We start from the raw sequence: 25,912 nt of genomic DNA on the forward strand, positions 1-25,912 counted from the left end.
GCTGCCAAAGTCCTCGCATTGAACGTGCCGGTGTTGCGCCGGATTTTGGAATCCTCAGAAAATCATCCAATCTTAAGTCGGTGCTAAGGCACGAAGGAGGTTTATTCAGGTCCTACAGCCACCTGCCCCCGCAGGGCCGGGCGGGGAGGGGCGGCCGCAGCCGAGGCTGCCGCAAGGATCCGCAGGCCCCAGTTGAACAGCCCAGGTTCTTATACATTTCAGGCTATTCATTATACAGTCCTGACTTAGCAGGCTTCTGTTGGTGGGTTTGAAACAAGCAACTTTCAAAAGGTACAAACTGACGAGCCATTGGGCGGTGGATCTTGTCAACACCAGGGACCTCCTTCCCGGGGAGCGGTCTGCCTACGTGACCTGCCAGGTGTCCTGCTGGCTGTCACACACACTATCAGGCCTGGAGATCACACAGCCCCCAGCCAAGCCATCAAGGCAGAAAACATCTAGGTTCTGCACCGGGATCCCATGTGGGCGCCGGTTCTAATCCCGGCAGCCCCACTTCCCATCCAGCTCCCTGCCTGTGGCCTGGAAAAGCAGTCCCAACGCCTTGGGACCGTGCACCCCACATGGGAGACCCGGAAGAAGCTCCTGGCTCCTGGCTTTGGATCGGTTCAGCTCCAGCCATTGCGGCTGTTTGGGGAGCGAACCATTGCACAGAAGACCTTCCTCTCTGTCTCTCCTCCTCTCTGCACATCTAACTTTCCAATAAAAATAAATAAATCTTTAAATTACAGAAGCTCCAGGGAAGGGAGGAGGCCGAGGCGAAACACCTGGGCCCCCATGCCGGGCACTGCACCTTCAGCCCCGTTACGGGGTGCGAGATCACACCAGCCATGTCTAAGGTTTATTAAGGAGCCTTCATTAACCAAGCTTGGTGATAATAGAACACACTAGGAATAGCAAATCACACGTCCATACGGCAATCCAGCCAAACACAACCCCAAGAGGAACAAATGGTCATTACCCCTAAGTCCATCCGTTAAGCTGAAGACCTACGTCCCAGCTTCCCCAGCAATGTAAGTTATCCTAAGAGACACGCAACGGACAGCCCGGACACACTTACAAAGCTGCAGACAGCCACCGTCCCCTGGCTTCTCTGCCCACATTCCAGCACTGCTAGGCCTCACCTCTCCTGGAACTCCTGACAGCACACAAATTAGAAATAATATTGCTATATCCATTGTCCCATCTAAGCAGGACACAGGGACCTTGCTCAGGGGATCACCTGTCCTGGGTCAGCCAAGAGTCGAGGTGCCAGAGTACTGGAAGCCCCTGACCAGAGAGCCAGCCCCAGCTTCACGGGCCTTTTAAAGGGGCTTGGGAGGGGAGTGGCTGCACAGCAATGCAATACCGTCCCCTCTCAGTTGATAGCTGAGTCACAGGTGGGCAGGGGGGAATGGCTGAGGATGGAATTAACATTCCATTGCTGTCTGGCCCCACCTTCAGGACAGAGGGCAGGGGACGTAGCCACATTCCATCTGCCCACTGTCAGTGGGTGCTGGCTATCACGGGCTGCACCTCTCCCAAAGAAGGCGCTGCCGGGACGAAACTCCTGGCCCGGCCCAGCCCAGCCCAGCAAGCCCCTCTGTCTCCTGAGGAACACAGCCCACCCGGGGGCTGGGACAGGCCCTGCCACACATGCCCAGAGACCTGTCTTGGCTCAAGCTGGTGAGGCTGCCCTCCCCCACCAAGCACAGCCCCTCCTCTCTGCCAGTCTGTGGGGCTGGGGGCCCACTAGCCACCACGGCCGGAAGGCAGCACCAGCCCCCTGTGCCTGCAGCCACCTGGCCTGGCGTCGGGCTCTCTCCCCCTGTCCAGTTCCGTCTGCTGTCAGCCTCACCCCTGCCAGTTCCTTCTGCCATGTCAGGCAGAGAACTCCCTGCTCCCACCTTCTCCAGCATCCTGGGATGGGACCATGCGCCAGGTGGCATCTGCCGTGCCCACCAGGGCTGCAGGGGCTCCAGGGGAGGGGTCTGGCTGCCTGGCGTCCCCCCAGCCAGCGCTTGGAACAGCGCCCGACACACAGCGGGTGCCTGGGAAAAGAGGGGACAGGAGCGACTGGTGGACCAAGGACACGGCGCACACAGCCATGCCCTGGGCAGGAAGCCCTGCCACTGCCAGGGACAGCAGGCAGCTAACAGGGACCCTGGCTTTCCCAGCCCTGTCACTCCTTGGGGTGTCCCCGAGGTCACCTCACGGGGAACTAAAGCAGACCTGGCCATCGGCCGCCCAGGGCTGCACACTGCAGCATGCACGCTCCCCGGACACAGGCAGAAAGTCCCCGGGGCAGGGACAGCACCTGCCTTGCCCAGGGAGCCTCAGGCCTGGCCAGCAGAGGCGACAGCATGGGTTCATCTCTGGGTGACCCCATTTCCTCATCAACCTCCAGCAGCCAGGGCAGCGCGGCCACTTTCAGGAAGTTGGCCCGAGTCCCACGTGGCTCCCATCCTCTCCACGGCTCTGGGTCCCGGCAGCCAGCACCAGCACCTGCTCGCGGAACCAGGAACCGTCAGCCCGAGTTCAGTTCTAGGTCCTCCCGGACAGCCCCCTGCGCATGCAAAATAGCTGGGGGCTGACACAGCAGACACCTACACCGGGGAGTCCTCCGGCATTACCAAGGAAGCTGGGGGAGGCCCTGCCCAGAGGCGCACACCCAGGGGTGCCCCTGCAGCCTCAGGCTGGGGGGAAAGGGGGAAAGGTCGGCGTCGCCGGACCTCGGGGGCCGCAGCACCCCCCACCCCGGCCAGCGCGCAGGGCGGCGGGGCCAGGCCCGGGGCGGGGCCTCTGGAGGGGCGGGACCCGCGCCCTATAAGAGGCGCGGAGGGCGCGCGCACGGCCACCGAGAGCGCGCAGCGGCGGCGGCGGCGGCGACCCTTCCGCGCTACCGGCTAGGCCTCCCGCGCCCCGCGCCCCGCGCCCCCAGGCTCGCCGCGCTTCGACCCCCGGGCCCAGCGGCCCCCAGCGCCTGCCAGGCCGCCCTCCCGACCCAGGCTCTCCCGGCCCCGCACTCCGGCCCGCTCGCCGCTCAGGCCCCGGCCCGCAGGCCGCCCGCGCCGCCATGGGGGTGGAGGGTTGCACCAAGTGCATCAAGTACCTGCTGTTCGTCTTCAATTTCGTCTTCTGGGTGAGCGGCCGGGCCTGGGGCGGGACCGGGCGGGCCGGGGGCGGGGCGCGCCGCACCCGGGGCAGGCCGAGAGGCCGCGTGCGCTAGGCCCCGCCGGCGGCCGCCAAGTTGTGCGGGCCACCTGTGGGCTCCGGGCGCGCGGTCGGCGCTGGGGTGACCCGGCACCGTCTGAGCCCCCCGACGCTGCGAGCTGGGCCGGGGCCTCTGCGCATCCGGGCCCAGCGCGGCGGCCTGGCGGGGCGCCTGGGTAGACGTGGGGGTTGTTTCCGTTAAGTCCCCGCAAGAGGGTGAGAGTGTGAGTGCCGGAGCCCTGAGCCCAGCAGCCCCCCGGCTGGGGCTCACCCCGGCCTCCTGGGACGCAGTTGCTGGGACCACCCCACTTGGCGGGGACGGAGGGGCTCTGGCCCCGCCCCCATGAGCTCATCGGGGCCACCGCCCCTGCAGGGGCAGCGAGGCGAGGGGGCGCGCAGCCCGGCCAGCCGCTCGCCCGCCTGGCTGCTGGCGCCACTCCAGGATGGTGATCCTGGGAGTTGCCGCTGTGCCCCGGCTTCCTGAGGGGGCGTGGGGGGCCCAGGCTCCCACAGGGGTACATGAGTTGGCACCGGGTTGAGGTTGGCCTGGGTCCCCAGCCAGGGAGGCTCCTGGCTTGGGTGGGAGGCCCTGGCCTTGGAAAGGGGCGGGCACTTGGTTATCTCGGGGTGCAGGGTCCCCAGTCCCAGGCTCGGCAGAGAGAACTTTCTCCGAACCCGGGTCTGGGCTGCTGGAGGATTTTGGCCTTTTGTTTTCATTTCCTGTCAGGGGTGGGATTGGGGGTGGGGTGGAGAGCAGCCAGCCAGGGGGAGTGTGGGTGGGCGGGGACGGCACCCCTTTCCTGCAGGGCCAGGACTGGGTGCTTCTCAAGTTGAGCTGGGACTGTAAACTTGTGAGCTGGGAGGGTGGGGCTGGGCACATCTGTCTCCCATCTGGAAGGCTCAGAATCCTACTCCGAATCTGGGGCGGGCAGCCGGGGGGTGAGGACGCCTCCTCTCGGCCGCCGGAGCTCCTGCGTGGGTCGCTGCTGGCCAGCGGATGGCCCGGCCCCCCGAGGCCTTGGCTGGGGAAGTGGCGTCTGCGTGCATTGGTAGCTGTCCTCTTGGGCCCCAGACACGGAGGAGGTGACCAGCCAGCCGAGGCCAGCAGAGCCGGAAGCCGCTGGGCGGCGGGGGGTGTGAAGGGCAGGTGGGGGCAGGGGCCTCCTCCAGGAGATGTTTGTGCCCTGGGCTTGTGGGCATCCGTGCCAGGGTAAGGTCCTGCCCACTGCTGCAACTGGGTGCTCCCCGGGGAGCTGGGCGGGCACGTCTCCCTGCAGCAGGAGTGGACGCGCGGGATCCCCGAGGGCCTCTGTCTCCCTGGGGGCCACCCTCCCCCACATTGCAGAGCCCACTCCCACAGCGTCCCCCTGCCCAGCTAAGCTGGGGAGCGGAGGGCCTGGGGGGCTCATGTGTCTGCTGGTTGTTGGCACATTGGCTGGAGCGCCTGAGTGTGAGCAAGGGGCCTGGCACTGGGACGGCTCCGGAAATGGAGGCCGTGCGTGGCGGCCAGCGTGAAGCTTGGCCCGGGAGAGGGCCCATCCTGGCTGGGTAGGAAGTGCCCACTGTGGCCACGGGGCCCCAGAGGAAGGCCAGGCTGGTCTTGAATGCCTGGGGTTTTTAAGATTTTCTTTATTTGAATGTCAAAGAAAGATCGGTCTCCCGTCCTCTGGTTCATCTTCGGAGTCCCGCAGTGGCCAGGCCTGGAGCAGCCTGACGCTGGAGCCGGGCACTCCAGCTGCCCGAGCCCGCGCCTGTCACCTCTCCCAGGGTGCACAATAGCAAGGAATGAGTTGGGAGCCAGAGCTGGGACTGTATCCCAGCACTCTGGTACCGCATGTGGGCGTCCCAGGCCACGTCGTAGCTGCCGGGCCAGATGCCCTGCACGGGGCACATTTTCAGCCTTGGGCTGTTTCTGTCTGTGGCCCCACTTCCCATCCAGCTTCCTGCTAACGTGCCTGGGAAAGCAGTGGAGGATGGCCCAAGGCCTTGGGTCCCTGTACCCATTGGGACAGTGAAGCTCCTGGCTTCAAATTGGCTCAGCTCTAGCTGTTGCAGCTATTGGGAGAAGTGAACCAGCAGGTGGGAGATTTTTTTTCCTTCTCTCTTTCAAATAAAAATTAAAAATAAGTAAGGAATATTTGAAAACCTCAGGTGTGCAGTTAACTCCACCATCCACCTCATGGGTGAAGGTCTGCCCCGGCCACCTCTGCCTCAGCTCCGGTCCAGCTCCCAAAACGGGTGTGCGATCGATACGGCGTAGAGTCCAGGCCCGTGGGAGGGGCCGGCCAGCTGCTGGTGTACAGAGGACCTTGGGGTGGGGGCAGGTGGCTGGCCCTTGCTCCAGCCCTGTCCCTGACTCCAGACCAGTGTGTGTGTGAGGGGGTGGTGAGCTTTCAGCCCCAGGGACCCGCTGTTTGGCACGGAGAGCTGGGCTTGCCCAAGTGTGCGCTCCCGGGCCCTTGCCTGCCCTCGGTTGCATGTGGCGTGACTCCGAGTGCTTCCTCTGCACCCCCACCCACACATGTGGTACCGCAGGATCCACCTGGAAGGGCAGGTGCCGAGTCGTCTGAGACGGCCAGGATACGGGTTAGGGATGGGCAGCATGTAGCTAGAGCGAAGCCTCCAGGACACCCACTGTGCTGGGCCAGGGCTCTGGGATAGGACCAGAACATTCCTGGGCAGTGGATTTGGGCTACTCGGGTTCCGCAGCCCCCACCCCCGGCTCCCTGCAGCTAAGTGCTCCCCTTTGCCAGCCTGGCATGGCCTCAGCAGCATGCACAGGCCCCTCTGCCCAGCACAGCAGCTGCCTCGTGCCAGGCTGCTGGCGCCTCAGCCTACAGCTGCCCGTGAGGTGCCAAGTGACTGCTCGGGTAGTGGGGGCAGGGCTGGGACAAGAGCCCGCTCCTCAACCCCGTGTTGCCGCAGCTTAGGGACACCTCAGGCCTCTGTCCCTGGGGCTTCCGCAGCCAAGTGACACCCCTCCTGCCCTAGAGCCCCTTTGTGGGGCACCCTGGAGAAGGAGGCTGGCTGTCCTGAGCTGCAGGGGTCTGGGGTCTGCCTCCCTGCCCTGGCGTCCTGTCTTTAGAAGCTGGAGGTAGGCAGCTTCCTGAAGCCGGGGGCCCTGGGCCATACGTCCGCTTCCTGGCCGAGGGTAGGAATAACTCGCCCCTTCCCTCCTGGAGTCTGGCCCCCTCTGCCGTGCCTGGTCAGGGGCCCAGGCCGGACACGGAAGGCCAGGGCTACTTCCCAGCCTGCTAGAGGCCTGCACTGCCCTCCTGCCCAGTGAACAGTGCACAGGAGGGTCTCGCCACCTGGGAGGGGGATGTGTGGGCTGGTGGGGGGGAGGCTGGGGTCTGGCATGGGGTGGGTAGGGTGGGAGCCTTGGTGCCCACAGCCTCTGCTTCCCGGGAGCACAGCCGTTGGAGGGAGGGAGGGAGGGAGCTGAGTCTTATGGAGCCAGAGGCCTGTAGACACGCAGGTGCTGCCCGCCACCCCCACGCTGGGCGGCCTCCTGGGGCACGAGCCTCTTGACAGGCCGTGCCACTGTTGGGGGGCTGTTGTGTCGGAAAGCAATGGGTGAAGGCATGCCGGAACCCACCACGGTGAACTGGGCTGGCGTCCGCCCTCTTTCGCCAAGGCCTGTCCCCTGCTCACCGCACTTGAACATTTCCGGGAGTTTGCTGCCAGGCCTGCGAGTCTGGGGGTGGGGAGTTTATTTTTTTAAAGATTTACTCATTTTTATTTGGAAATCATTCCCCAAATGGCCGCAGCGGCCGGAGCCAGGAGCTTCTTCCGGGTCTCTCACGTGAGTGCAGTGGCCCAAGCCTGCGGCCATCCTCCCGTGCTGCCCCAGGGCCTTAGCATAGTGTAACCACACCCGAGACCGACTGCCAGTGTGATGCCAGCGAGCAGACTGGCACAGTGCTGGCACACAGCTGGCAGGGCCACCGCGAGCTGGACGCTCCAGGGCAGCCAGCGCCCTCCCAGCTGGGCCCTCCTGTCCCCTGACCTGTGTCTGTGTCACACTGTTGTGTGACTGAGTGTCCACAGGCTCAGGCCATGCACGAGATTGCTGGATGCATCTCACGCCCCGGGTGCCACCGCTTGGTCGGCCTCGCTCCTTACAGCCCACCCTACCCTCCCGTGGCAGGCTGGGTGCCCAGGGCTCCTGCCTGGGTCTCCATTAGAGCAGGCCCACCCCGCAGCACACACAGCCCCACCTGCATTGCCTTGGTAGGGCCAGACCCCCTTGGTCTGGGCGAGTGCTGGGTGCACAGGCCCCGGCTGGACATCCGGGAGCTGGGCGGGGACGCGAGGGTGCAGGAAGGCGGTGGGAGCTGTGTCAGGGTTTGGGGCCCGAGGCTGCCCCCTTCGAGTGGCCCTGTCCCTCATGATTGCTACTGCCCAAGGAGGTCACAGGTCCACTAACAGCCCTCCTGGCTTGGTCACCTCCCCACTGGCCTCCCCCGTGTCCCCTGCTGGTCGGCTTCAGTCTGAAACCCAGGTCTTTGGCAGGTTGGCCCGCAGGCCACTGTTGGCCCTGGCTGGTCCTGGCACTAGCTCCAAACCAGGGCAAGTTCAAACCCTCAGGAGGACACAAGCGCAGAAGCCACAGCCTGGGCAGGCCCTCGGCAGTCCCTCTGGTGGCGTGGAGGACCTGTGTGTGACGTGAATGGGATATGCATCTGGGAGCTTGGGGGGTTCCGTGTGAGCCTGGGCCTCTCACAGCCCTGGAACACTCCCACCTTGGGGCCCAGCCCGCTCCCTGCGGGGGCCCAGAGCCAGGGGCCCAACCAAATGGTGCTCTCAGTCTTGAGCTCTGGCTTGCCAGCGGGCTGCTGGGAGGATGGTAAGACCAAGACAGGGCATGGTCCCCTGTGGTCACACAGCCAGCCTTCCCCTGCGAGCACTGAGGATGAGCAGCAGGTCACCCCAGGGCCGGCAAGGACCAGCTGGTGCGTCCCCACCCCCAGGAGGAGCCTGGAAAGCGGGGCGTGTGGCACTGTGGAGGACTTTCTCAGAAGCACGGCTGGCTGAGGAAGAGCCTGGATCCCCAGTGAGGGGGCAGACCCCGCTGGCCTGGGGACCAGCCAATGGCGCTGTCCTGCCCCCACAAGTGCCCACTTTGACGGCTGAGGTGCCAGCTCCTCCCTCCCTCCCTCGTGGCCCCCACTCCTACAGCTGCAAGCTGAGGTCCCCACCCCAGGGGACCTGGCTGTATCCCTTCCCGGCAGCCTGCCCTCCTCCCAGGGGACCAGCACTTGGGGTGGGCCTCCCCCTGTGTCTATGGATGGGATGCTGACCCCCGTGAGCCAAGGCTGTGCTGTGCAAAGGAGGTGGCTCTTGTTGGAGACTGGGGGCCCCTGGCGCCCCGTGAGAGCTGGGCTGCTGCCCCTGACGCTGTCCTCTGTTTCCAGCTGGCCGGAGGCGTGATCCTTGGCGTGGCCCTGTGGCTTCGCCATGACCCGCAGACCACCAACCTTCTCTACCTGGAGCTGGGGGACCGGCCGGCACCCAACACCTTCTATGTGGGTGAGTGGAAGGATTCGTGGGAGAGGCAGTCGTCTGAGCTGCAGGCAGGTGCAGGCGGGAGCGGTCACCTCTGGGGCTGAGCTCCTGCAGCCGGCTGGCCGGGGTTGGCTGTGCCAAGCCCTCGCTGGCAGGACTGTGGGTGTCCCGGGCAAGGCTGCCTGTCCGGGAGGGGTGGAGCTAAATGCACAAGAGGCGCCCGAGGCCACTGGCGCTGACGGCTGGCTGCACCTTGCTGTCCTAATACGGCTGCGAGTGGGGGCCCAGCAGCGGGCTGGGGGTGGGGCCTGGGCAAGTGTTGCCCTTTAAAGGACGAGCATGGGGCTGCCCCAGAGGCGCAGGGCTCCCAGCCGGGGCGGGCGCCTGCCCATGCCAGCCCGGGTGGCTGGAAGCTTTGGTCTCCTGGGCCTTCCCTTGTGAAGGGTGGGGTGGGATGGTGCGGGGTCCTCTTCCTGGCAGTCTGCCAGAGCAGGGTGGTGCCTGTGGAGGCTGCCCATGGCCCCAGGCCGGGTTTCAGGGCCGGCTGCCCCCAGAGGTGCACCAGCGAGCTCTGAGCCTGGGCCTGTCGGACAGTCTCCCCCACTGAAAGCCCCTCCCTCCTGGGCCTGCAGTGGTCCTGCCACCCTGCCCTGGCTCTCTGGGACCCAGCTGTGATCCCAGCTGGGGGCAGGACCTGGGTGTCCAGGAGTCCCTAGGCCTTGACCAGGCTGCTGGGGCAGGCTGCTGTGGGAGTCGGGTCGAGTCCCAGTCCTGGCCGCTCCCACCAGCCTCCCTTGGGTTACAGCTTCCTGGGCTCCAGGGGCTGTGCCACCTGCCTCTGGCGGGGAGCCCTTGGAGCTCCTGGGCAGTGCCCACAGCCTCCGTGCAGGCTCAGGCCCATGGGGCAGGATGCCCTCTTTGATGCTGGGTGGGAGGGTCGAGCCAGGCCCACGTGTGTGAGGTCTGAGCCCAGAGGAGCCGTGGGCTCTCTGCAGCTTTATCGGACGGGGACCACCTCCCTGGGCCCCAGCTCAAGGACGCCAGGTCCCTGGCAGGCGTATCCTATGTCCTGAGGGAGGCTGGAGCCTCAGGGCTGGCTCTGAGCCTGGTGTGGGTCCCACGTGGCAGCCTGGCTGTGGTGCTTGGCAACTGGTGCCGGCCCAGTGCTGGGCCTTTTCCAAGGGCTCCTGGCCAGACCAGCACCTGCTGGCTTGCAGCGCCTCTGTCTTGCCCACCTCCCCAGGGTTGGGATGTACCCTCTGCCTGATGTCCTGGTGCTGGCTGCAGCCACAGGGTGGCATGGCTGGTGTGGGGGCACCTCTGCCTCACCATCCCCCGTACCCTCTGCCCCACAGGCATCTACATCCTGATAGCCGTGGGCGCCGTGATGATGTTTGTCGGGTTCCTGGGCTGCTATGGGGCCATCCAGGAGTCACAGTGCCTGCTGGGAACGGTAAGGGCAGGTCAGGGGGTGGCAGACCGTGTCCGGCTGGCTGAGGGCGTGGGGGCCGGGCACAGAGACGGGCTCACCTTGCCTGTGGCTCCTGAGGCAGAGCGACCAGAGCATGGGAAAGGGGGGAGGTTGAGGCACAGCCCCCGGCCCCAGGGGAGCTGCATCCGAGTCGGGGGCTGACCCCAACACACACCCCTGCTTGGCACATGGAGGTGGCCCCCGCCGCCCAGCCTGACCCCCGTCCCCTCTGGCCCCCAGTTCTTCACCTGCCTCGTCATCCTGTTTGCCTGTGAGGTGGCCGCCGGCATCTGGGGCTTCGTCAACAAGGACCAGGTGGGCCTGGGTCCCTGCTGCTCGGGAGGGGGCGGCTGTGGGAGGAGTGACCTCTGCTTCCTGGGGTGTTGACGGCTTGGGGCGCCCCCCTCCCCAGATCGCCAAGGATGTGAAACAGTTCTACGACCAAGCCCTGCAGCAGGCTGTGATGGACGACGAGGCTAACAACGCCAAGGCCGTGGTGAAGACCTTCCACGAGACGGTGCGGCCTGGGCGGGGGGCGGCGGGCGGCCTGGGCGGGAAGGGACAGGGGGCAGCGGGCGGCTGGGCGGGAAGGTGCCGGGGGCGCAGCGGGCGGCCTGGGCGGGAAGGGGCCGGGGGCGCAGCGGGCGGCCTGGGCGGGAAGGGGCCGGGGGCGCAGCGGGCGGCCTGGGCGGGAAGGGGCCGGGGGCGCAGCGGGCGGCCTGGGCGGGAAGGGGCCGGGGGCAGCGGGCGGCCTGGGCGGGAAGGGACAGGGGGCAGCGGGCGGCCTGGGCGGGAAGGGGCCGGGGGCAGTGAGCGGCGTGGGTGGGAAGAGGCAGGGGGCAGTGAGCGGCGTGGGTGGGAAGAGGCAGGGGCAGTGGGCGGCCTGGGCGGGATGGGGCAGGGGCGGCAGAGGGCAGGGAGCGGCCTGGCCAGGACCAGCTTTGAACGCGGCCCCTGTGGTCCCCACAGCTCAACTGCTGCGGCTCCAATGCTCTGACGGCGCTCACCACGTCCGTGTTGAAGAACAACCTGTGCCCCTCAGGCAGCAACATCATCAGCAACTTGTTCAAGGTGCGGGGGCCGTGCGGGGCCTGGGGCTGTATGTGGGACGCGGGGGGCGTGGGGGGCGTGGCGGCCGGGGGAGCCGGGGGGGCCGGGGGAGCCGGGGGAGCCGGGGGAGCCGGGGGGAGCCGGGGGGAGCCGGGGGAGCCGGGGGAGCCGGGGGAGCCGGGGGGAGCCGGGGGAGCCGGGGGGCCGGGGGAGCCGGGGGAGCCGGGGGAGCCGGGGGGGCCGGGGGGAGCCGGGGGAGCCGGGGGAGCCGGGGGGAGCCGGGGGGAGCCGGGGGAGCCGGGGGAGCCGGGGGGAGCCGGGGGAGCCGGGGGGCCGGGGGAGCCGGGGGAGCCGGGGGAGCCGGGGGAGCCGGGGGAGCCCGGGGTGCCGGGGGGCCGGGGGAGCCGGGGGAGCCCGGGGAGCTGAGGCCGCCGCCCGCCGCCCGCCGCCCGCAGGAGGACTGCCACCAGAAGATCGACGAGCTCTTCTCGGGGAAGCTGTACCTCATCGGCATCGCCGCCATCGTGGTGGCCGTGATCATGGTGAGCGGCGGGCCTGCTGCGGCGGGAAGGGCAGGGGCTCCCCGAGGCCTGGCGCTCACCCACACCCCTCCCGCCCCCAGATCTTCGAGATGATTCTGAGCATGGTGCTGTGCTGTGGCATCCGGAACAGCTCGGTGTACTGAGGCCACCACGATGGCGCGCCACCGCCTGTGTACATAGCGCCTGGCCTGCCTCCGCTCGCGCCTGGGGCTGGGCGCCCCTGCCAGCGCCGGGGGCTGCCACGTGCAGGTGGCACGTGTGTCAGTGGAGTCTGCCCAAGCCCGCCTCCCCAACCCCAGCCCTGCCCTGGGGGACCTCGGGGACCGGGGTGGGGGGCTCTGTCCCCTGGCTGCCCGCCCCCTCCCCACCTTTTTAATCCCAGTTGCTTTCCCGGCCATTCCGAGGGCCGGACCAGTGAGCGCTCTGCCTTCCACGCACCTGCCCTAACATGTCACCTCCCCACTGTGACAGCGACAGCTGGAACGGTCACTTAATAAAGAAGGAAAAACCAGGCATGCCACCAGCATCCTCCCACCCCGTCCTGTGCGGTGGGGACAGGGCCCCAGGGGAATGCTCCGTGGGGACACACGAAGGGAGGTGGCCGCCTCAGATGCCACAAGGCAGTGAGGGGAGCGGGTGTGGCTCGCTTGTCAGAAACCTCGGCCAGGGGCTCTGAGGGAACCGGGGACACGGAGCAGACGGGCCAGTGGACGCAGGCCGCGGAGGGCAGGCGCACATCCTGTGCACCCCGGAAGGGTCCCGCGCTCCCCTATTCTCACTCCCCAGGGACTGGATCCTCCACTTGCTGTGTGCCACAAGGCCCACGCTGGGACACCTCCTGGGCTGGGCTGGCATGCCACGGGGCGAGCCAGGGAGCGCGGCCTCCGTCTGCACGGCCCAGGTGGACACGGTGGTCGAGGCCGGAGGGCCAGTGTATCCTGCACAGGGGGCTGCCCGGGGCCTGGGGAGCTAAGGGGAACGTGGCCTCCATTCGGATGGTCCAGGTGGACGAGGCTAGGGGGCCAGTGTTCCCACTGCTTAGGGCGAGCCAGGGAGCGCGGCCTCCGTCTGCACGGCCCAGGTGAACACGATGCACGAGGCGGAGGGCCGGTGTTCCCTGCACCGGGGGCTGCCCGGGGCCTGGGGAGCTAAGGGGAACGTGGCCTCCGTCTGGACGGCCCAGGTGGGCACGGTGGACGAGGCGGAAGGCCAGTGTTCCCTGCACAGGGGGCTGCCCGGGGCCTGGGGAGCTAAGGGGAATATGGCCTCCGTCTGGACGGCCCAGGTGGACACGATGCACGAGGCGGAGGGCCGGTGTTCCCTGCACCGGGGGCTGCCCGGGGTCTGGGGAGCTAAGGGGAGCGCGGCCCCTGGCTGCACGGAGCCCCAGCACGGTCGGCAAGCAGCCCGTGACCGGCGTGGAGGACCCCACACTGCCCGGCCCGCTCCGGGGGCGACTCCTGGACACTCGGGAGGGGCAGCCACTTCCGTTTCCGGAGGAGCAGGAAACGGCCGCGCCCCCACCAGGCGCGGTGACGCACGTCGCCACCGGCTGCCGCTTCCGCGTTTTCTGGCAGGGGGCGCTAAACCCCCGAGGAGCGGCTTCTACCCGTCGGCCCCGGAGCACTCTGGGAGTCACCGCTGGCTCCGCCCCTTCCCTTGTGTCACCGCCGCGCGTTTTCTATTTCCGGAACTGCTTCGGGGGTGGGGGGCAGAGAGCGTTGGCGGAAAGAGGCGAGCGCGCGTGCGCACAAGGCGGCCCGTCCCGTCAGCCTTCGGGCGCGGGAGCCCGGTGACTTGTGGGAGATGTGGTTTCTCGGGCGCAGGGCGCGCAGGGCGCGGGCCGACAGAGGACTCGGTTTCCCAGAAGGCCGAGCGGCCGGTGTGGCTGCCCGGGGAGGAGGCCGTCACTGCCGCCGCAGGAGCCGCCGAGCGGCCTCATGGCCCAGGCCGGGCCCGGCGAGCCCGAGGACTCGGAGCTGGCCCTCGGCCGGCCCTTCCGCCTCCGCGGCCAGAGCTCGGCCTTCGCGCAGCGCAGCCACAGCGTGTTCGACGGGCTGGACGCGCCCGGCCCGCCGCCCCGGGACTCCGCCCCGCGCCTGCCCGACTACCTGGTGCACCCCGAGCGCTGGACCAAGTACAGCCTGGAGGACGTGGCCGTGGTCAGCGAGCGCGGCAACCGGGAGGCCGCCCTGGCCTTCCTGGGCGCGCGCTGCTCCCCGGCCTCGCCCCAGGAGCCCCGCGGCCGCGTCCTCTTCACCAGACCCGCCCGGCCCGAGAGGAAGAGGCCGCCGGCGCAGGACGCGGCACCGGGCCCGGTGCAGCTGGCGCACCTGGCCGCCGAGGCCAGCCCGGACTCCGCCGAGGCCAGCCCAGACGCCGCCGAGGGCAGCCCGGACGCCGCCGAGGCCAGCCCGGGGCAGCAGCGGGAGCCCTGGCCCCGGCCGCCCGGCAGCCCCGTGCGCTTCCACGGCGCCAGGAAGCGCAGCCGGCAGCACCTGCGCTGCAAAGGCAGTGACCTCGATGGCCCGGCCGAGGAGGCGTGAGCCCCGGGCACCGCGCACAATAAAGGCTTGGCGTCGCCCTGGACCCTCCCGCATGTTGGTTGCTTGCTTTTTATTAAGCCGAGAGCGTCGTCGTGGTCCCGCCCCCCTTGCAGGTGCAGGGGCCCAGGCCACAGCGCCAGACCCCATGGAACAGAGGGGTCACCCCTGGGTCGGGGCCTGGACGACAGAGTGGCCGCATCACAGTTACCCGATGACACAGCCCGGGCAGGGGTCTCCAGGCCGCTGCAACAAGCAGGCAGTCCAGGACCAGGGGGGACGGAGGACGACGGGCAGGCCTGGGCTCAGTACAGGACATACTCAGGGGTCTGAGGGTGGCTGGGCAGCTTGCGGGTGCTCCGCGCCGCCGGTGGCCCCTCCGTGGTCTGTGAGGTCCTGTCCACTCGGGCTGCAGCCCTGGGCACCTGGGGCAGGGACAAGAGTATGTCCGTCCTGCCTGAGCAGTCCAGTGGTCCCCAGCCTCGAGCCAACCCCCGGTCCTGGCCACAGGCAGCCCAAGCAAGGCAGAGCCGCTGGCCTGCCACACGTACCCATGCGGGGGGTGCCACCCTGGGCCAGCACATCAGTCAGCGAGGACAGGATCACGGTGCAGTAGTTGACCTGGGGCGGATCAGGTGTCCAGGGTGAGGGGGTGGGCCGGGGTGCGCCGGGCTGGGCCCACGCCGAGTCCTCGGGGTCCACTTGCCTGCGACTCCAGACACCTGAGGCGCCGCTCCTGCTCCCGCGGTCCTCCAAGGGACTGGGCGATGAGCTCCACCCTGCCGAGGAGCAGGGGCTGCGTGAGCACCCCGCAGCCTTCCCCTGTGTGGGGTGCCCCGGCCCGCCGGCCGCACCTGTGGGCCGTCTTGCGCAGCACCTCGCCCTGGCTGTCCCTGTGCAGCTTCTCCTGGCTGCTCAGCAGGTTCTCCTTCTGCAGCGTCTCCCACGTGACGATCTTCTGGTCCAGAGGCTCGGGCAGGTCTCTCTCTGGAGGCAGGGGTGAACTCAGCTGGGCCCTGGAGTGCTGGGATGAGGGGCCCAGGCGTCCCCCAGCGCCCCGGGCCTCACCCAGGCGCTCCCGTGCGGGCCCTGCCTCCTTGCAGAGGAGCCTCCGCAGTGCCAGGCTCAGGTGGCTGAGCAGGATGAGGGGTGGGGCCAGGGCCGGCCGGCCATGGTACTCCACAATGAGGTTGTAGCGCTGGAACTTCCAGAACATGTCCGCGTTGCCCTGCACCACCTGGAATGTGTAGCTGGGGGACACGTGGGACCCTCACCCTCGGGGTAGCCATCCCGGGGTTTCCGGGGGCCTTCAGTCCTCCCATGCCTGGCTTTCCAAAGGCAGGGCAGGAGTTGGGCCGTACCCACTCCAAGCCAGGGGCTCAAGTTGTTTATGAATCTCAACCTTGTGCTTTGGGACCAGACCCCCACAAATGACACCTCCTGAGGTGGGGTGGGGGTCGGGGCCGGGAGGTGGGACCCCCAGGGCCACCTGAACATGGCGATGAGCAAGTTCATGAGAAGCACGTTGGTGACAAGCAGGAAGGTGACCAGCAACAGGATGACCAGCCAGTTGGCGTAGAGGTTGGGGCAGGAGGGCGAGTTCTCCAGCAGCAGGGGGTGCACGGAGCAGTTCACACGGGCCTCTGTGAGGGGAGTGGGCACGTGGGGACAGACACACGGGCCTCTGAGGGGAGTGGGCACGTGGGGACAGACACACGGGCCTCTGTGAGGGGAGTGGGCACGTGGGGACAGACACACGGGCCTCTGTGAGGGGAGGTGGGCACGTGGGGACAGACACACGGGGCTCTGAGGGGAGGTGGGCACGTGGGGACAGACACACGGGCCTCTGTGAGGGGAGTGGGCACGTGGGGACAGACACACGGGCCTCTGTGAGGGGAGTGGGCACGTGGGGACAGACACACGGGCCTCTGTGAGGGGAGTGGGCACGTGGGGACAGACACACGGGCCTCTGAGAGCAGGGTGGTGGTGGTGGTGGTGGTGGGTACATGGGGACAGATCCCTAGCCGGGCACACAGCCACAGCTGTCCAGCTTCAGCACCCAGGTTCTGCCCCAGGGCCCAGGCTCAGGACAACAGAGCATGGCCAGTTGGTGCTGGACTCATCCCTCTACTTGGGCTGGACACAAGAGGCAGAGCCTAGGCCACATGGGGGATGGGAAGCAGCAGACACAATCCTGGGGGGCAGGGCCTTGGCTGGCTGCTATAGGGGTAACACTCACCCTAACCCCAGGAAAGGCAGGGCCTGGGTGGAGACCTGGCCTGTCGGGGGGGCATGTGTGGACGCACAGGCTGCTTGTCTCCCCTGACCTAGCTCTGCCGCCCCAGCTGGGGCCCCAGGCCTGTGTGCTGTTTCTGGACGCCAGGCACACGTGTGACTGACGGGTGGCCGGGCTGTGAGTTACTGAGTGTCTGGGGGAGGGGAGCGCATGGTGCCGGAGCATGCCAGGCCCCCGCTGGCCCCCCTGGCGGCCCCCCGGCCCATGCATCTGCTCCTGGGACTAATTCAAGGGCCTCCCCTCCCTCTCGGCGCCTGGAGAGGGGGCGGCTGGGCCCGGCTCAGAGAGGCTGTTTGGGAAGCCGTAAATCTGCCGGATAAAAGCCACTCGGGGGGGAAATGGGACCCCTGCCGCCACGCCGTGACTCGGACGGCGCCACCAGGCCTGGCTGCTAATTAAGTTGGAGAAGGGGCTCTGGTCCCAGGCTGGCGCGTGGGGGGCTGGAGTGGGGGCAGGGAGGCTGTCCCGCTGGGGGTGCTGCCCAAGCCTCGGCACCCAGAAGGAAGCGGGTGCAGGGTTTAACCTGGGGGCCGCATCCCGAGAGCTGGGGGCTGCCCTGTGGCTGAGCCGCTGCCCACGAGGCCCAGGCAAGCAGCGCCGACCTTTCCCACACGATCCAGCTCAGCCGGGAAGGGCAGAGGTGCCGTCCCCGGGGGAAGGTGCCTCCTACCCCTCCCGCGGGGCCCTGTGTGCCAGGTGGGGTCTGGTGAAGCTAATGGCCTGGAAAAGGCCGCCTGTGTGAGAGCAAACAGCACTGCACGTCATGAGGCGTGCAAGGAGTGGGGACAGAACGTCCTGCCACCCCCGGGACATCTGCTGAGTGGGTGGGGGCACCAAACCAGCCTCAGCATCTCGGCCGGGGCCGCAGCCCGGGGGCTCCCAGCTGGCTCGCTGGCCACTGGACCCCAACAAGCTCGAGGCCTGGGGGCAGCCTCTCCCTGTCTCCCTTGCCCCCTTGTGAGCAAGGTTCTAGCCCAGCTTGGCTAGGGCCCGCGATGGGGAGGACTCGGCAGGCGGCAGAGACTGGCTCCATGGCCAGGGGCCTCTGCAGCCAGCGAAGGATGGGTTCTGACGTGTGCAGGGTGACGTGTGCTGGGCAGAGGCCTGGGACCCCTGGGGGCACCTGTGAGGCCCGGCCGTTCCTGCCCACGCCCGCGTTGTCCCCTTGTGCCCCTCACCGTCCATCTCATCCAGCGGAATCTGCCCGAAGATCTGTAAGTAGGGCCGGTAGAGCACGCGGCGGAAGATCCACTCCAGGCGGCCATCGTGCGGGTGCAGCAGCGCCTGGGTGGCCACGCCGTACGCCACGAGCCACACGCCCAGGAAGAAGAGGAAGAAGAAGACGTCCTTCATCTCGCGGGGGCAGGGCGGGGAGAGGCCATCAGCAGCTGCCTGGGTCCCCCACCACCCCACACCCCGGGCCGGCAGAGGGACCGCCAGCCCCACACCCCGGGCCGGCAGAGGGGCCGCCAGCCCCACACCCCGGGCCGGCAGAGGGGCACCCCGGGCCGGCAGGGCTCCCCTGCCCCACCCCAGAGCAGGCCGGGGACTCACCATCCGCTCCACAATGATGATCTTGGGGCCCAGCTGCTTGTGAATGGCGAAGATGTGGATGAGCCGCAGCGTGAACACCATGAAGTCCATGGCCAGCACGGTGCGGCCGGCCTCGAACAGCGCGGGCAGCACCCTGCCGAGGACAAGGGCCGTGCTGGCCTCCCTCAGGGTGCACGCGTCCCCCGGGCCACAGGCCGCAGCAGGCGCAGGAGCCACCCACCTGCAGGTGACGCCCGCCACGAACAGGAAGATGGCCACCATGTCACACTTGTTCCAGTTGTCCTCCACGTACAGCGAGATCTTGTTCACAAGGGGCATGTCCTCGTTCGTGAAGAAGCCCTGCGTGGGCACAGCCGCCCGCTGCTGCCGGGCTCTGCCCACACTCAGGGCCCAGGCTGCACGGGGTGCCTGGGGGCTCCGGAATGCTCCCCTCCGGCACAGGGAGACCCAGACGCGCGCGCCGGGATTCGGCCTGGCCGCTGTGGGTGCTCGGGGCAGTGAGCCACCACGTGGGAGATCCAGCCGCACTGCTCTGTCCTCTCCCACCACTTTCCAGTAAAGAGCAAATTTGCATCAGCAGCATTGGGGCTGTCTGGGCTGGATCCGGACTGGCTCTGAGAGGGGCGCCACGCTGAGTCTGGGGTCGGGAGGAGGGCTCGGGGTGCCAGAAGCGAGGCGTGGTAGGGTGGCGGAGCCCACTGACCTGCCGGATCTCCTCCAGCACCAGCGTAAAGACCCAGAAGTACAGGCCGACCTCAGGCCCCGCGGGGCCCTGCGGAGGGGGCCGGAAGTCCAGCAGGAGGACGTAGGCGAACAGGAAGAGGAAGGCGAAGTACGTGGCCACGTTGCCCAGGAACACGGTCACGGGCGCGCCCCAGAACTGGCGCCAGCGAGTGAGCAGGAAAGCAGCCCAGGGACCCCGGTCTCGCCAGCCACTCGGCGCTGGCACCAGTTCCTCCCGCCTGTGTGTGGAGAGGGGGTCCTGGCTGGTGAGGCGGGTGTGTGGCTGCGGGGACCCCGGCCCCCGCCCCCAGCTGCAGCCCCTCACCGGCTGCCCAGGAGGCTCCTGCCAGAGGCCAGCTCGTCCAGCTCCTGTGCAGCCTCCGGGCCTGCCCGCAGCGGGGCCTCCTTGCTGTGGCATAGGGGTACTTAGGAGACGCCCCAAGGGAGAGGCAGGGGCTACCACCGCTCTGGCACAGCCCTGGCGCCCACCCAACCCACCTGAAGGTGATGAGGCTGGTGTAGATCAGGACCGGGCAGGTGAAGGCAGCCAGCAGCCGCAGCACAGCTGTGCCCGCCACCATGTCCCCCCACCAGAGGCGGGTCAGGAAAGCCTGGGAGACAAGTGCACCTGCCAGCTGGCCTCACCCCCCCGCAACCCTGCTGCACCCCACTGGGAGCGTTGTCCCCTGGCACCTGGTGAATGCCAAAGAGGCCCTGTGCCAAGCCCTTCTTTCTGACGGGAAAGCCACTCGCAGGCTCGGGCTTGGCTGACTCTGGGAGCTGCCAGTGAAGGGACCTGAGGAGGCAGCCCCTCCCCCACAACCTGAAGTGGGAGGAGCTGGCGGCTGCAGGAGTGGGGGAGGGGCTTCCAAGAAAGACCCAACCCCACCCCTTCCCCCTGCGTGTTTGCAACCTGGGCAGCCACAGGCTGCACCCACGACCGCTGTGCCCACCTGCACGCCGTCATGGGCAAAGAAGGCCTTAGTGTCGGCCTCGGCAGCCAGGTGCAGGCAGGTGGTTCTGCTCCAGCTGCGGTTCCGGCGCACCAGCAGGGCAAAGGCGCGCTCCTCGCTGTTGCTGTAGCACTCAGAGAAGAGATCTGCCCCACAGGGCCACTTGGCCACCACGCCACGCCACGCCATGCCACGCCACGCCACGCCACGCCATACCACATCACACCACGCCACGCCACGCCACGCCATGCCATGCCACGCCACGCTACGCCACGCCATACCACATCACACCACACCACGCCATGCCACACCACGCTACGCCACGCCACACCACACCACATTACACCACACCATGCCACACCACGCCATGCCATGCCATGCCACGCCATGCCATGCTATGCCACGCCACGCCATACCACATCACACCACGCCACGCCACGCCACGCCACACCACGCTACGCCACGCCACACCACACATCACACCACACCATGCCACGCCACGCCACGCCATGCCACACCACACCATGCCATGCCACCCCATGTCACACCATGCCACACCACGCCACACCACATCACACCACATCACACCACACCACACCATGCCACGGCTTGCCACCTCACGCCACACCATGCCACACCACGCCATGCCACGCCACACCACATCATACCACACCACGCCATGCCACACCATGCCACGCCACAGCATGCCACACCACACCATGCCACGGCATGCCACCACACGCCACACCATGCCACACCACACCATGCCATGCCACGGCATACCACACCTCACAATGCCGTGGCCACATCACAGCCATACTGCAGGCACTGCCATAGCACAGCCACACCACACCATGGTGGTACCATGTCACACAATGCCACAGCTGTAGCCACACTGTACAATGGCCATGCCATACCATGCAAAACCCCACCTGGGCTGGCTCTCTTGGGCAGGCCCTGTGTCGACCACCCAGACTCTGGCCAGGCCTTGTACATGGCCGTGCCAGAGCCACACCCAGAGCCATGCCCTGAGCCACACCCTGCTCCAGCCTTTCCCTGTTTCTGCCAGGACGGTGGGAGCTGCCAGGCTGTAGCCTGGTCCAGCCGGCCCAGGTGCCTTCCAACTTGGCTTCAGCGAGCGCCTCTGCCCACTGCTGTGCTGTGCTGTCACACCCCTGCCCAGTGCTCCTTCACTCACCCAGAGCCAGCTGCTCGTACTTGGCCTCCTGCAGGGTGCGGGCGGCCTCGGCGGCTGTCTCCAGGTGAGCCATCTCCTTGAGGATTTTGCAGGCCACCAGAGCAGCTGCCACGCTCTCCTGGCCCTGGCAGAAGGGTGTCAGGGGCCCGTGCGGCCCGCCCCGCCCCACTATGCCTTCCAGGATGTGAGTCCCCAGGGCGTGGCTCACCATGGCCCAGAAGTAGGTGGCCATCTCATGGCGATTCTGCAGCACAGCCCACAGGAACAAGTCCCGCCAGGGGTCCTCGCTCTTCTCACTGAGGTCCAGCGGCCACTTGTGGCCCGTGGGCCGCTTGCTGGGTCCCCTCTCCTGGTGGACAGTGAATTGGTGTCCAGCGTGCAGCGCCGGCCTGCCCCAGCCCGCCTCCTTGGCCACCCAGCTCTGCCCCACTCTGCCCCGGCCCACACACCGTCCTCCTGCGGCCTGCAGCCCGGCTGTCCTGGTATAGGCCACGGCAGGCGTCGTGCAGGAAGTCTTTGAGCAGGCGGGACACCTCGTGCAGCGAGAAGGCCGGCGGCCCAGCTGGGTGGCCCCTGGCCTCAGGGGCGCCCAGGCCGGCCAGCGTCAGGCGGCCCTCGTCTAGCTTGCGCTGCAGCAGGTCGAAGAGCAAGCTCTTGGGGCTCACAGAGCGGTACAGCTGCTGCAGCCGCCCGTAGGTCAGGAAGGCGCCCACGTCAGCCCCGCTGTCCACGAAGAGGCGCACGAACTCAGGCTTGTTGCCCACCAGCGCATCCATCAGCACCTCCTCCAGGTGGCAGGACTGGGGGTGGGGGTGTGTGAGTGGGCCCTCATCCCCAGGGGGCGGGCCCCCAGGGCCTCCCCTGGACGGCTGAACAGCCCTGAGGCCGACCGCCCCAGCCCCTCAGCCCAGCTGCAGGGGAGGCACCTGCCATTCCACGTCCCCATTGAAGATCTCACTCTTGGCCACGTCCACGCGGTTCCAGGCCACAGCCAGCTTGAGCTCGTCCAGGTAGTCTCGGGCGTCCTGGCTGTGGCTCTTGCAGGCTGGGGCAGAGCGGGCAAAAGCAGGTGAAGGCATGGGCAGAGCCAGGGCGTGGGTACCCCAAGGACACGCCCTCTGAGCCATGGGCGGGGCAGAAGAAGCCATGCCAAGCTGTGGGCCTCCCCCACCTGCTGGCCTCACCTTTGACCAGCGCCTTGAGCACCACTGTGTCCAGGTCCTCAGAGCCCTCCTGCTCAAAGTCATACACGGTGAGCAGCTGCGGATACGCTGCGACGCGCTGTAGCTGTGGCACCAGACCCAGGCTGTGAGGGGCGCCTCAGGTGGGCAGAGGCCAGCCCACAGTCTCAGGTGCCCCAGCTTGGGGCTCAGCCCAGGCCAGCGCCAATCCTGCACTCTGCAGGGGGAGGCTGGGCATGGGGCGCCTGGCAGTTCACAGGGGCCGGGACAGGGTCACGCACCAGCTTGGTCCAGTGCCCAATGGCCTCCCAGGAGAAAGTCTGGCCGGGGAACTTCTCTCTTAACTGCTTCTCCACCACCTGGGGCACCAGGAGATGGCGCTGGCCCAGCAGGGCGGCCAGCACGTCAGCCATGCCTCCTGAGCCGGCCAGGACCAGCCACGGGGTCGCCTGCTCCACTGCCCTGGAAATCCGCTGGGATGGGCGGAGGGGTCACAGGGCCACATCAGCCCCCGAGTGCTGCCACCCCCGGACCCTCCCCATCAGCCCTGCGTTACCTCCAGCACGCTGGGGCTGCCGCTGACAAGCAGGCAAAGGACAGGGGTCTCAATGCTGCTGGTGCCTGCAGACAGAGCGGCCGTGAGTCCCCCTCCAGGGGAGCCTGGAGGCCGGGCCGGGCAGCAGAGGTGACCACCCACACGCAGAACCTCCAGCCGGCTCCTTCCCAGGGCCCGCACCTCCGGCTCGGCCAGGTACCACTGCGGCCAGTACCAGCACGAGACTCGCTGGGGACAGTTGGGGCATGTTCTGGCCTCTGCGTGGAGCTGGGTGTGTATTTGCAAAAACAGGATATCATGCGTGTCAAAAGTGGTTACCAGGACTCTGGATCACCGTTGGCCTGAGTGGTGGCGTCCTGCCTCAGACCACACTGCCCTCTGGTGACGGTGCACTGCACGTGTGTGTGTGTGTGTGTGTGTGTGTGTGTGTGTGTGTGTGTGTGAGGTGGGGAAGCTGGTGTGTGTGTGTGTGTGTGAGGTGGGGGAGCTGGTGTGTGTGTGTGTGTGTGAGGTGGGGGAGCTGGTGTGTGTGTGTGTGGTGGGGAAGCTGGTGTGTGTGTGAGGTAGGAGAGCTGGTGTGCGTGTGTGTGTGTGTGTGTGAGGTGGGGGAGCTGGTGTGTGTGTGTGTGTGTGAGGTGGGGGAGCTGGTGTGTGTGTGTGTGTGTGTGTGTGTGAGGTGGGGGAGCTGGTGTGTGAGTGTGTGTGTGAGGTGGGGAAGCTGGTGTGTGTGTGTGTGTGAGAGGTGGGGGAGCTGGTGTGTGTGTGTGTGTGTGTGTGAGGTGGGGGAGCTGGTGTGTGTGTGTGTGTGAGGTGGGGGAGCTGGTGTGTGTGTGTGTGGTGGGGAAGCTGGTGTGTGTGTGAGGTAGGAGAGCTGGTGTGCGTGTGTGTGTGTGTGTGTGAGGTGGGGGAGCTGGTGTGTGTGTGTGTGTGTGTGTGAGGTGGGGGAGCTGGTGTGTGTGTGTGTGTGAGGTGGGGGAGCTGGTGTGTGTGTGTGTGTGTGTGTGTGTGTGAGGTGGGGGAGCTGGTGTGTGAGTGTGTGTGTGAGGTGGGGAAGCTGGTGTGTGTGTGTGTGTGAGAGGTGGGGGAGCTGGTGTGTGTGTGTGTGTGTGTGTGAGGTGGGGGAGCTGGTGTGTGTGTGTGTGTGAGGTGGGGGAGCTGGTGTGTGTGTGTGTGGTGGGGAAGCTGGTGTGTGTGTGAGGTAGGAGAGCTGGTGTGCGTGTGTGTGTGTGTGTGTGAGGTGGGGGAGCTGGTGTGTGTGTGTGTGTGTGTGTGAGGTGGGGGAGCTGGTGTGTGTGTGTGTGTGAGGTGGGGGAGCTGGTGTGTGTGTGTGTGTGTGTGTGTGTGAGGTGGGGGAGCTGGTGTGTGAGTGTGTGTGTGAGGTGGGGAAGCTGGTGTGTGTGTGTGTGTGAGAGGTGGGGGAGCTGGTGTGTGTGTGTGTGTGTGTGTGAGGTGGGGGAGCTGGTGTGTGTGTGTGTGTGAGGTGGGGGAGCTGGTGTGTGTGTGTGTGGTGGGGAAGCTGGTGTGTGTGTGAGGTAGGAGAGCTGGTGTGCGTGTGTGTGTGTGTGTGTGAGGTGGGGGAGCTGGTGTGTGTGTGTGTGTGTGTGTGAGGTGGGGGAGCTGGTGTGTGTGTGTGTGTGAGGTGGGGGAGCTGGTGTGTGTGTGTGTGTGGTGGGGAAGCTGGTGTGTGTGTGAGGTAGGAGAGCTGGTGTGCGTGTGTGTGTGTGTGTGTGTGTGTGAGGTGGGGAAGTTGCCGCCAGGCCATGGCTGCCCCTCTGCGCCCACTCTGAGAGGCTGCGCATGCTCGGGAACTTTGGTCTACAGGACCCTTTCTGATCCTGCCTGCCCCACCAGGCCCCACAGCAGGGCTCACCCCCGTAGCCTGTCCTCTGCTGGGAGATGTGCCTCTCCAGCCGCAGGCACAGCTCCATCAGCTCCTCCTCCTGCCCCCGGGGGCCCGGCTCCAGCAGCAGGAAGTGGGACAGGTTGCTGTCCAGCGGGCAGAGGGGGCTCTGGCCGCCACCATCATCTTCAGGGTAATGGACCGGGGCGTCCTCCTGTGCAAGGCAGGGCACTGAGCTGATGGCTTGGCCATTTCCTGGGCAATGCTGCCACCTGCTGGGCACGCAGGCCCTGCACTGCGGCCTATCCCCAGGCCGCCCAGCCGCCCCAAGCCTCACGCTGACCTGGGCTGGTTCCAGGTGTCCCCGGTGCAGGACCTGGCCCAGCGACGCAATGCCGATGGCAACCACATGCACCTTGCTGGATGTGCTGGCTAGCGCGTGGTCGCGCACAGCCTGCCCGACATGCCAGGTGAGGCCCACGCGGAGGGCACTGGTCAGGATCCATGCCCCTGTGGGGATGCAGGAATGTGTGGAGGGGAGACGGTCCCTGACCCCTCAGCCGTGGCACAGGGACGGGGCTCCGGGCCTCACCTGTACTCTGGGCAGCCTTCACAAGCCCCTTGCGCAGCAGGTCCCGTAGCCAGGACTTCATGGCCAGAGGGCGCTCCTCGCCCACCAGGGACACCACCAGCGTGGGGGCCGGCAGCTGCCACTCACCGAGGAGTAGGTTGAAAAGTGCCGAGGGGCTCACGCCACAGGGCACCTTCACCAGCTGCAGGGCGAGAGCCACAGGCTTGTGCTGGGGGCATGGGTCGGGTGTATGGCACAGGGCAGACAGGAGGAGAGGGGCCAGAGCGTCCTGTCTGGCTGGGTGCCCCAGCTAGGGCCTGCACACCCTGCCCCTGCACACCCTGGGGGTGCGGACTGCCCCTACCTGGCCACGTTTCTTCCCAGACCCTCCGAAGATGACCTCGGCCCGGCGCATGCCCAGGCCCTGCCCATCTGCTGTGTCCTGAGGGCTGCCAGGAAGGGGGCCCGGCTTGGCCTCCATGCTGCAGCTCTGTGGGGGCATGGCAACATTGGCACAGGGAGGCCAGTGCCCTCCCGGCTCTCCTGCTGTCCCACAGTCCCACCCCAGCCGCCATGGGTGTCCTGCTCACACCCCGAGCCAGCCTGGCTCCTGCCCTGCCACGGACCGCAGTTGGACACTTGGGCCGATGCTGGTCCCTACTCTAGGGCGTCCTGAACCCTGAAGAACAGTGGAGGCCCACCCCTACCCTCACTCT

At 67.3% G+C, this 25,912-nt stretch overlaps 3 protein-coding genes across 3 annotated transcripts; 2 read left to right on the forward strand and 1 right to left on the reverse strand.

The window, feature by feature from the left end:
• The first annotated feature begins 2,864 nt into the window (after positions 1–2,864).
• Positions 2,865–12,293, forward strand: CD81 (CD81 molecule). The gene is made up of 8 exons (XM_040970964.1): positions 2,865–3,139; positions 8,628–8,742; positions 10,074–10,171; positions 10,430–10,504; positions 10,602–10,706; positions 11,159–11,260; positions 11,695–11,781; positions 11,862–12,293. The coding sequence occupies exons 1-8, from the start codon at positions 3,074–3,076 to the stop codon at positions 11,922–11,924; spliced, it is 711 nt and encodes a 236-aa protein (XP_040826898.1). The 5' UTR covers positions 2,865–3,073; the 3' UTR covers positions 11,925–12,293.
• Positions 12,294–13,630: 1,337 nt separating this feature from the next.
• TSSC4 (tumor suppressing subtransferable candidate 4) lies at positions 13,631–14,365 on the forward strand. Its single transcript, XM_040970985.1, has one exon. It carries the CDS (start codon positions 13,722–13,724, stop codon positions 14,325–14,327), a length of 606 nt encoding a protein of 201 aa, XP_040826919.1. The 5' UTR covers positions 13,631–13,721; the 3' UTR covers positions 14,328–14,365.
• Positions 14,366–14,629: 264 nt separating this feature from the next.
• Positions 14,630–25,677, reverse strand: TRPM5 (transient receptor potential cation channel subfamily M member 5). The gene is made up of 24 exons (XM_040970826.1): positions 25,561–25,677; positions 25,218–25,398; positions 24,969–25,135; positions 24,656–24,839; positions 22,786–22,850; positions 22,511–22,702; positions 22,233–22,335; positions 21,975–22,093; positions 21,498–21,848; positions 21,257–21,397; positions 21,049–21,172; positions 19,851–19,996; positions 19,396–19,508; positions 19,223–19,306; positions 18,878–19,136; positions 18,395–18,513; positions 18,175–18,307; positions 17,799–17,973; positions 15,814–15,967; positions 15,393–15,574; positions 15,179–15,311; positions 15,031–15,103; positions 14,817–14,945; positions 14,630–14,749 (listed from the first exon to the last, which is right to left on the reverse strand). The coding sequence occupies exons 1-24, from the start codon at positions 25,675–25,677 to the stop codon at positions 14,630–14,632; spliced, it is 3,564 nt and encodes a 1,187-aa protein (XP_040826760.1).
• Between the last annotated feature and the right edge of the window lie 235 nt (positions 25,678–25,912).

Source organism: Ochotona curzoniae, unplaced genomic scaffold (assembly GCF_017591425.1).
Source record: "Ochotona curzoniae isolate NIBS_2020 unplaced genomic scaffold, NIBS_Ocur_1.0 scaffold_4937, whole genome shotgun sequence".
NCBI classification, from domain to species: domain Eukaryota; kingdom Metazoa; phylum Chordata; class Mammalia; order Lagomorpha; family Ochotonidae; genus Ochotona; species Ochotona curzoniae.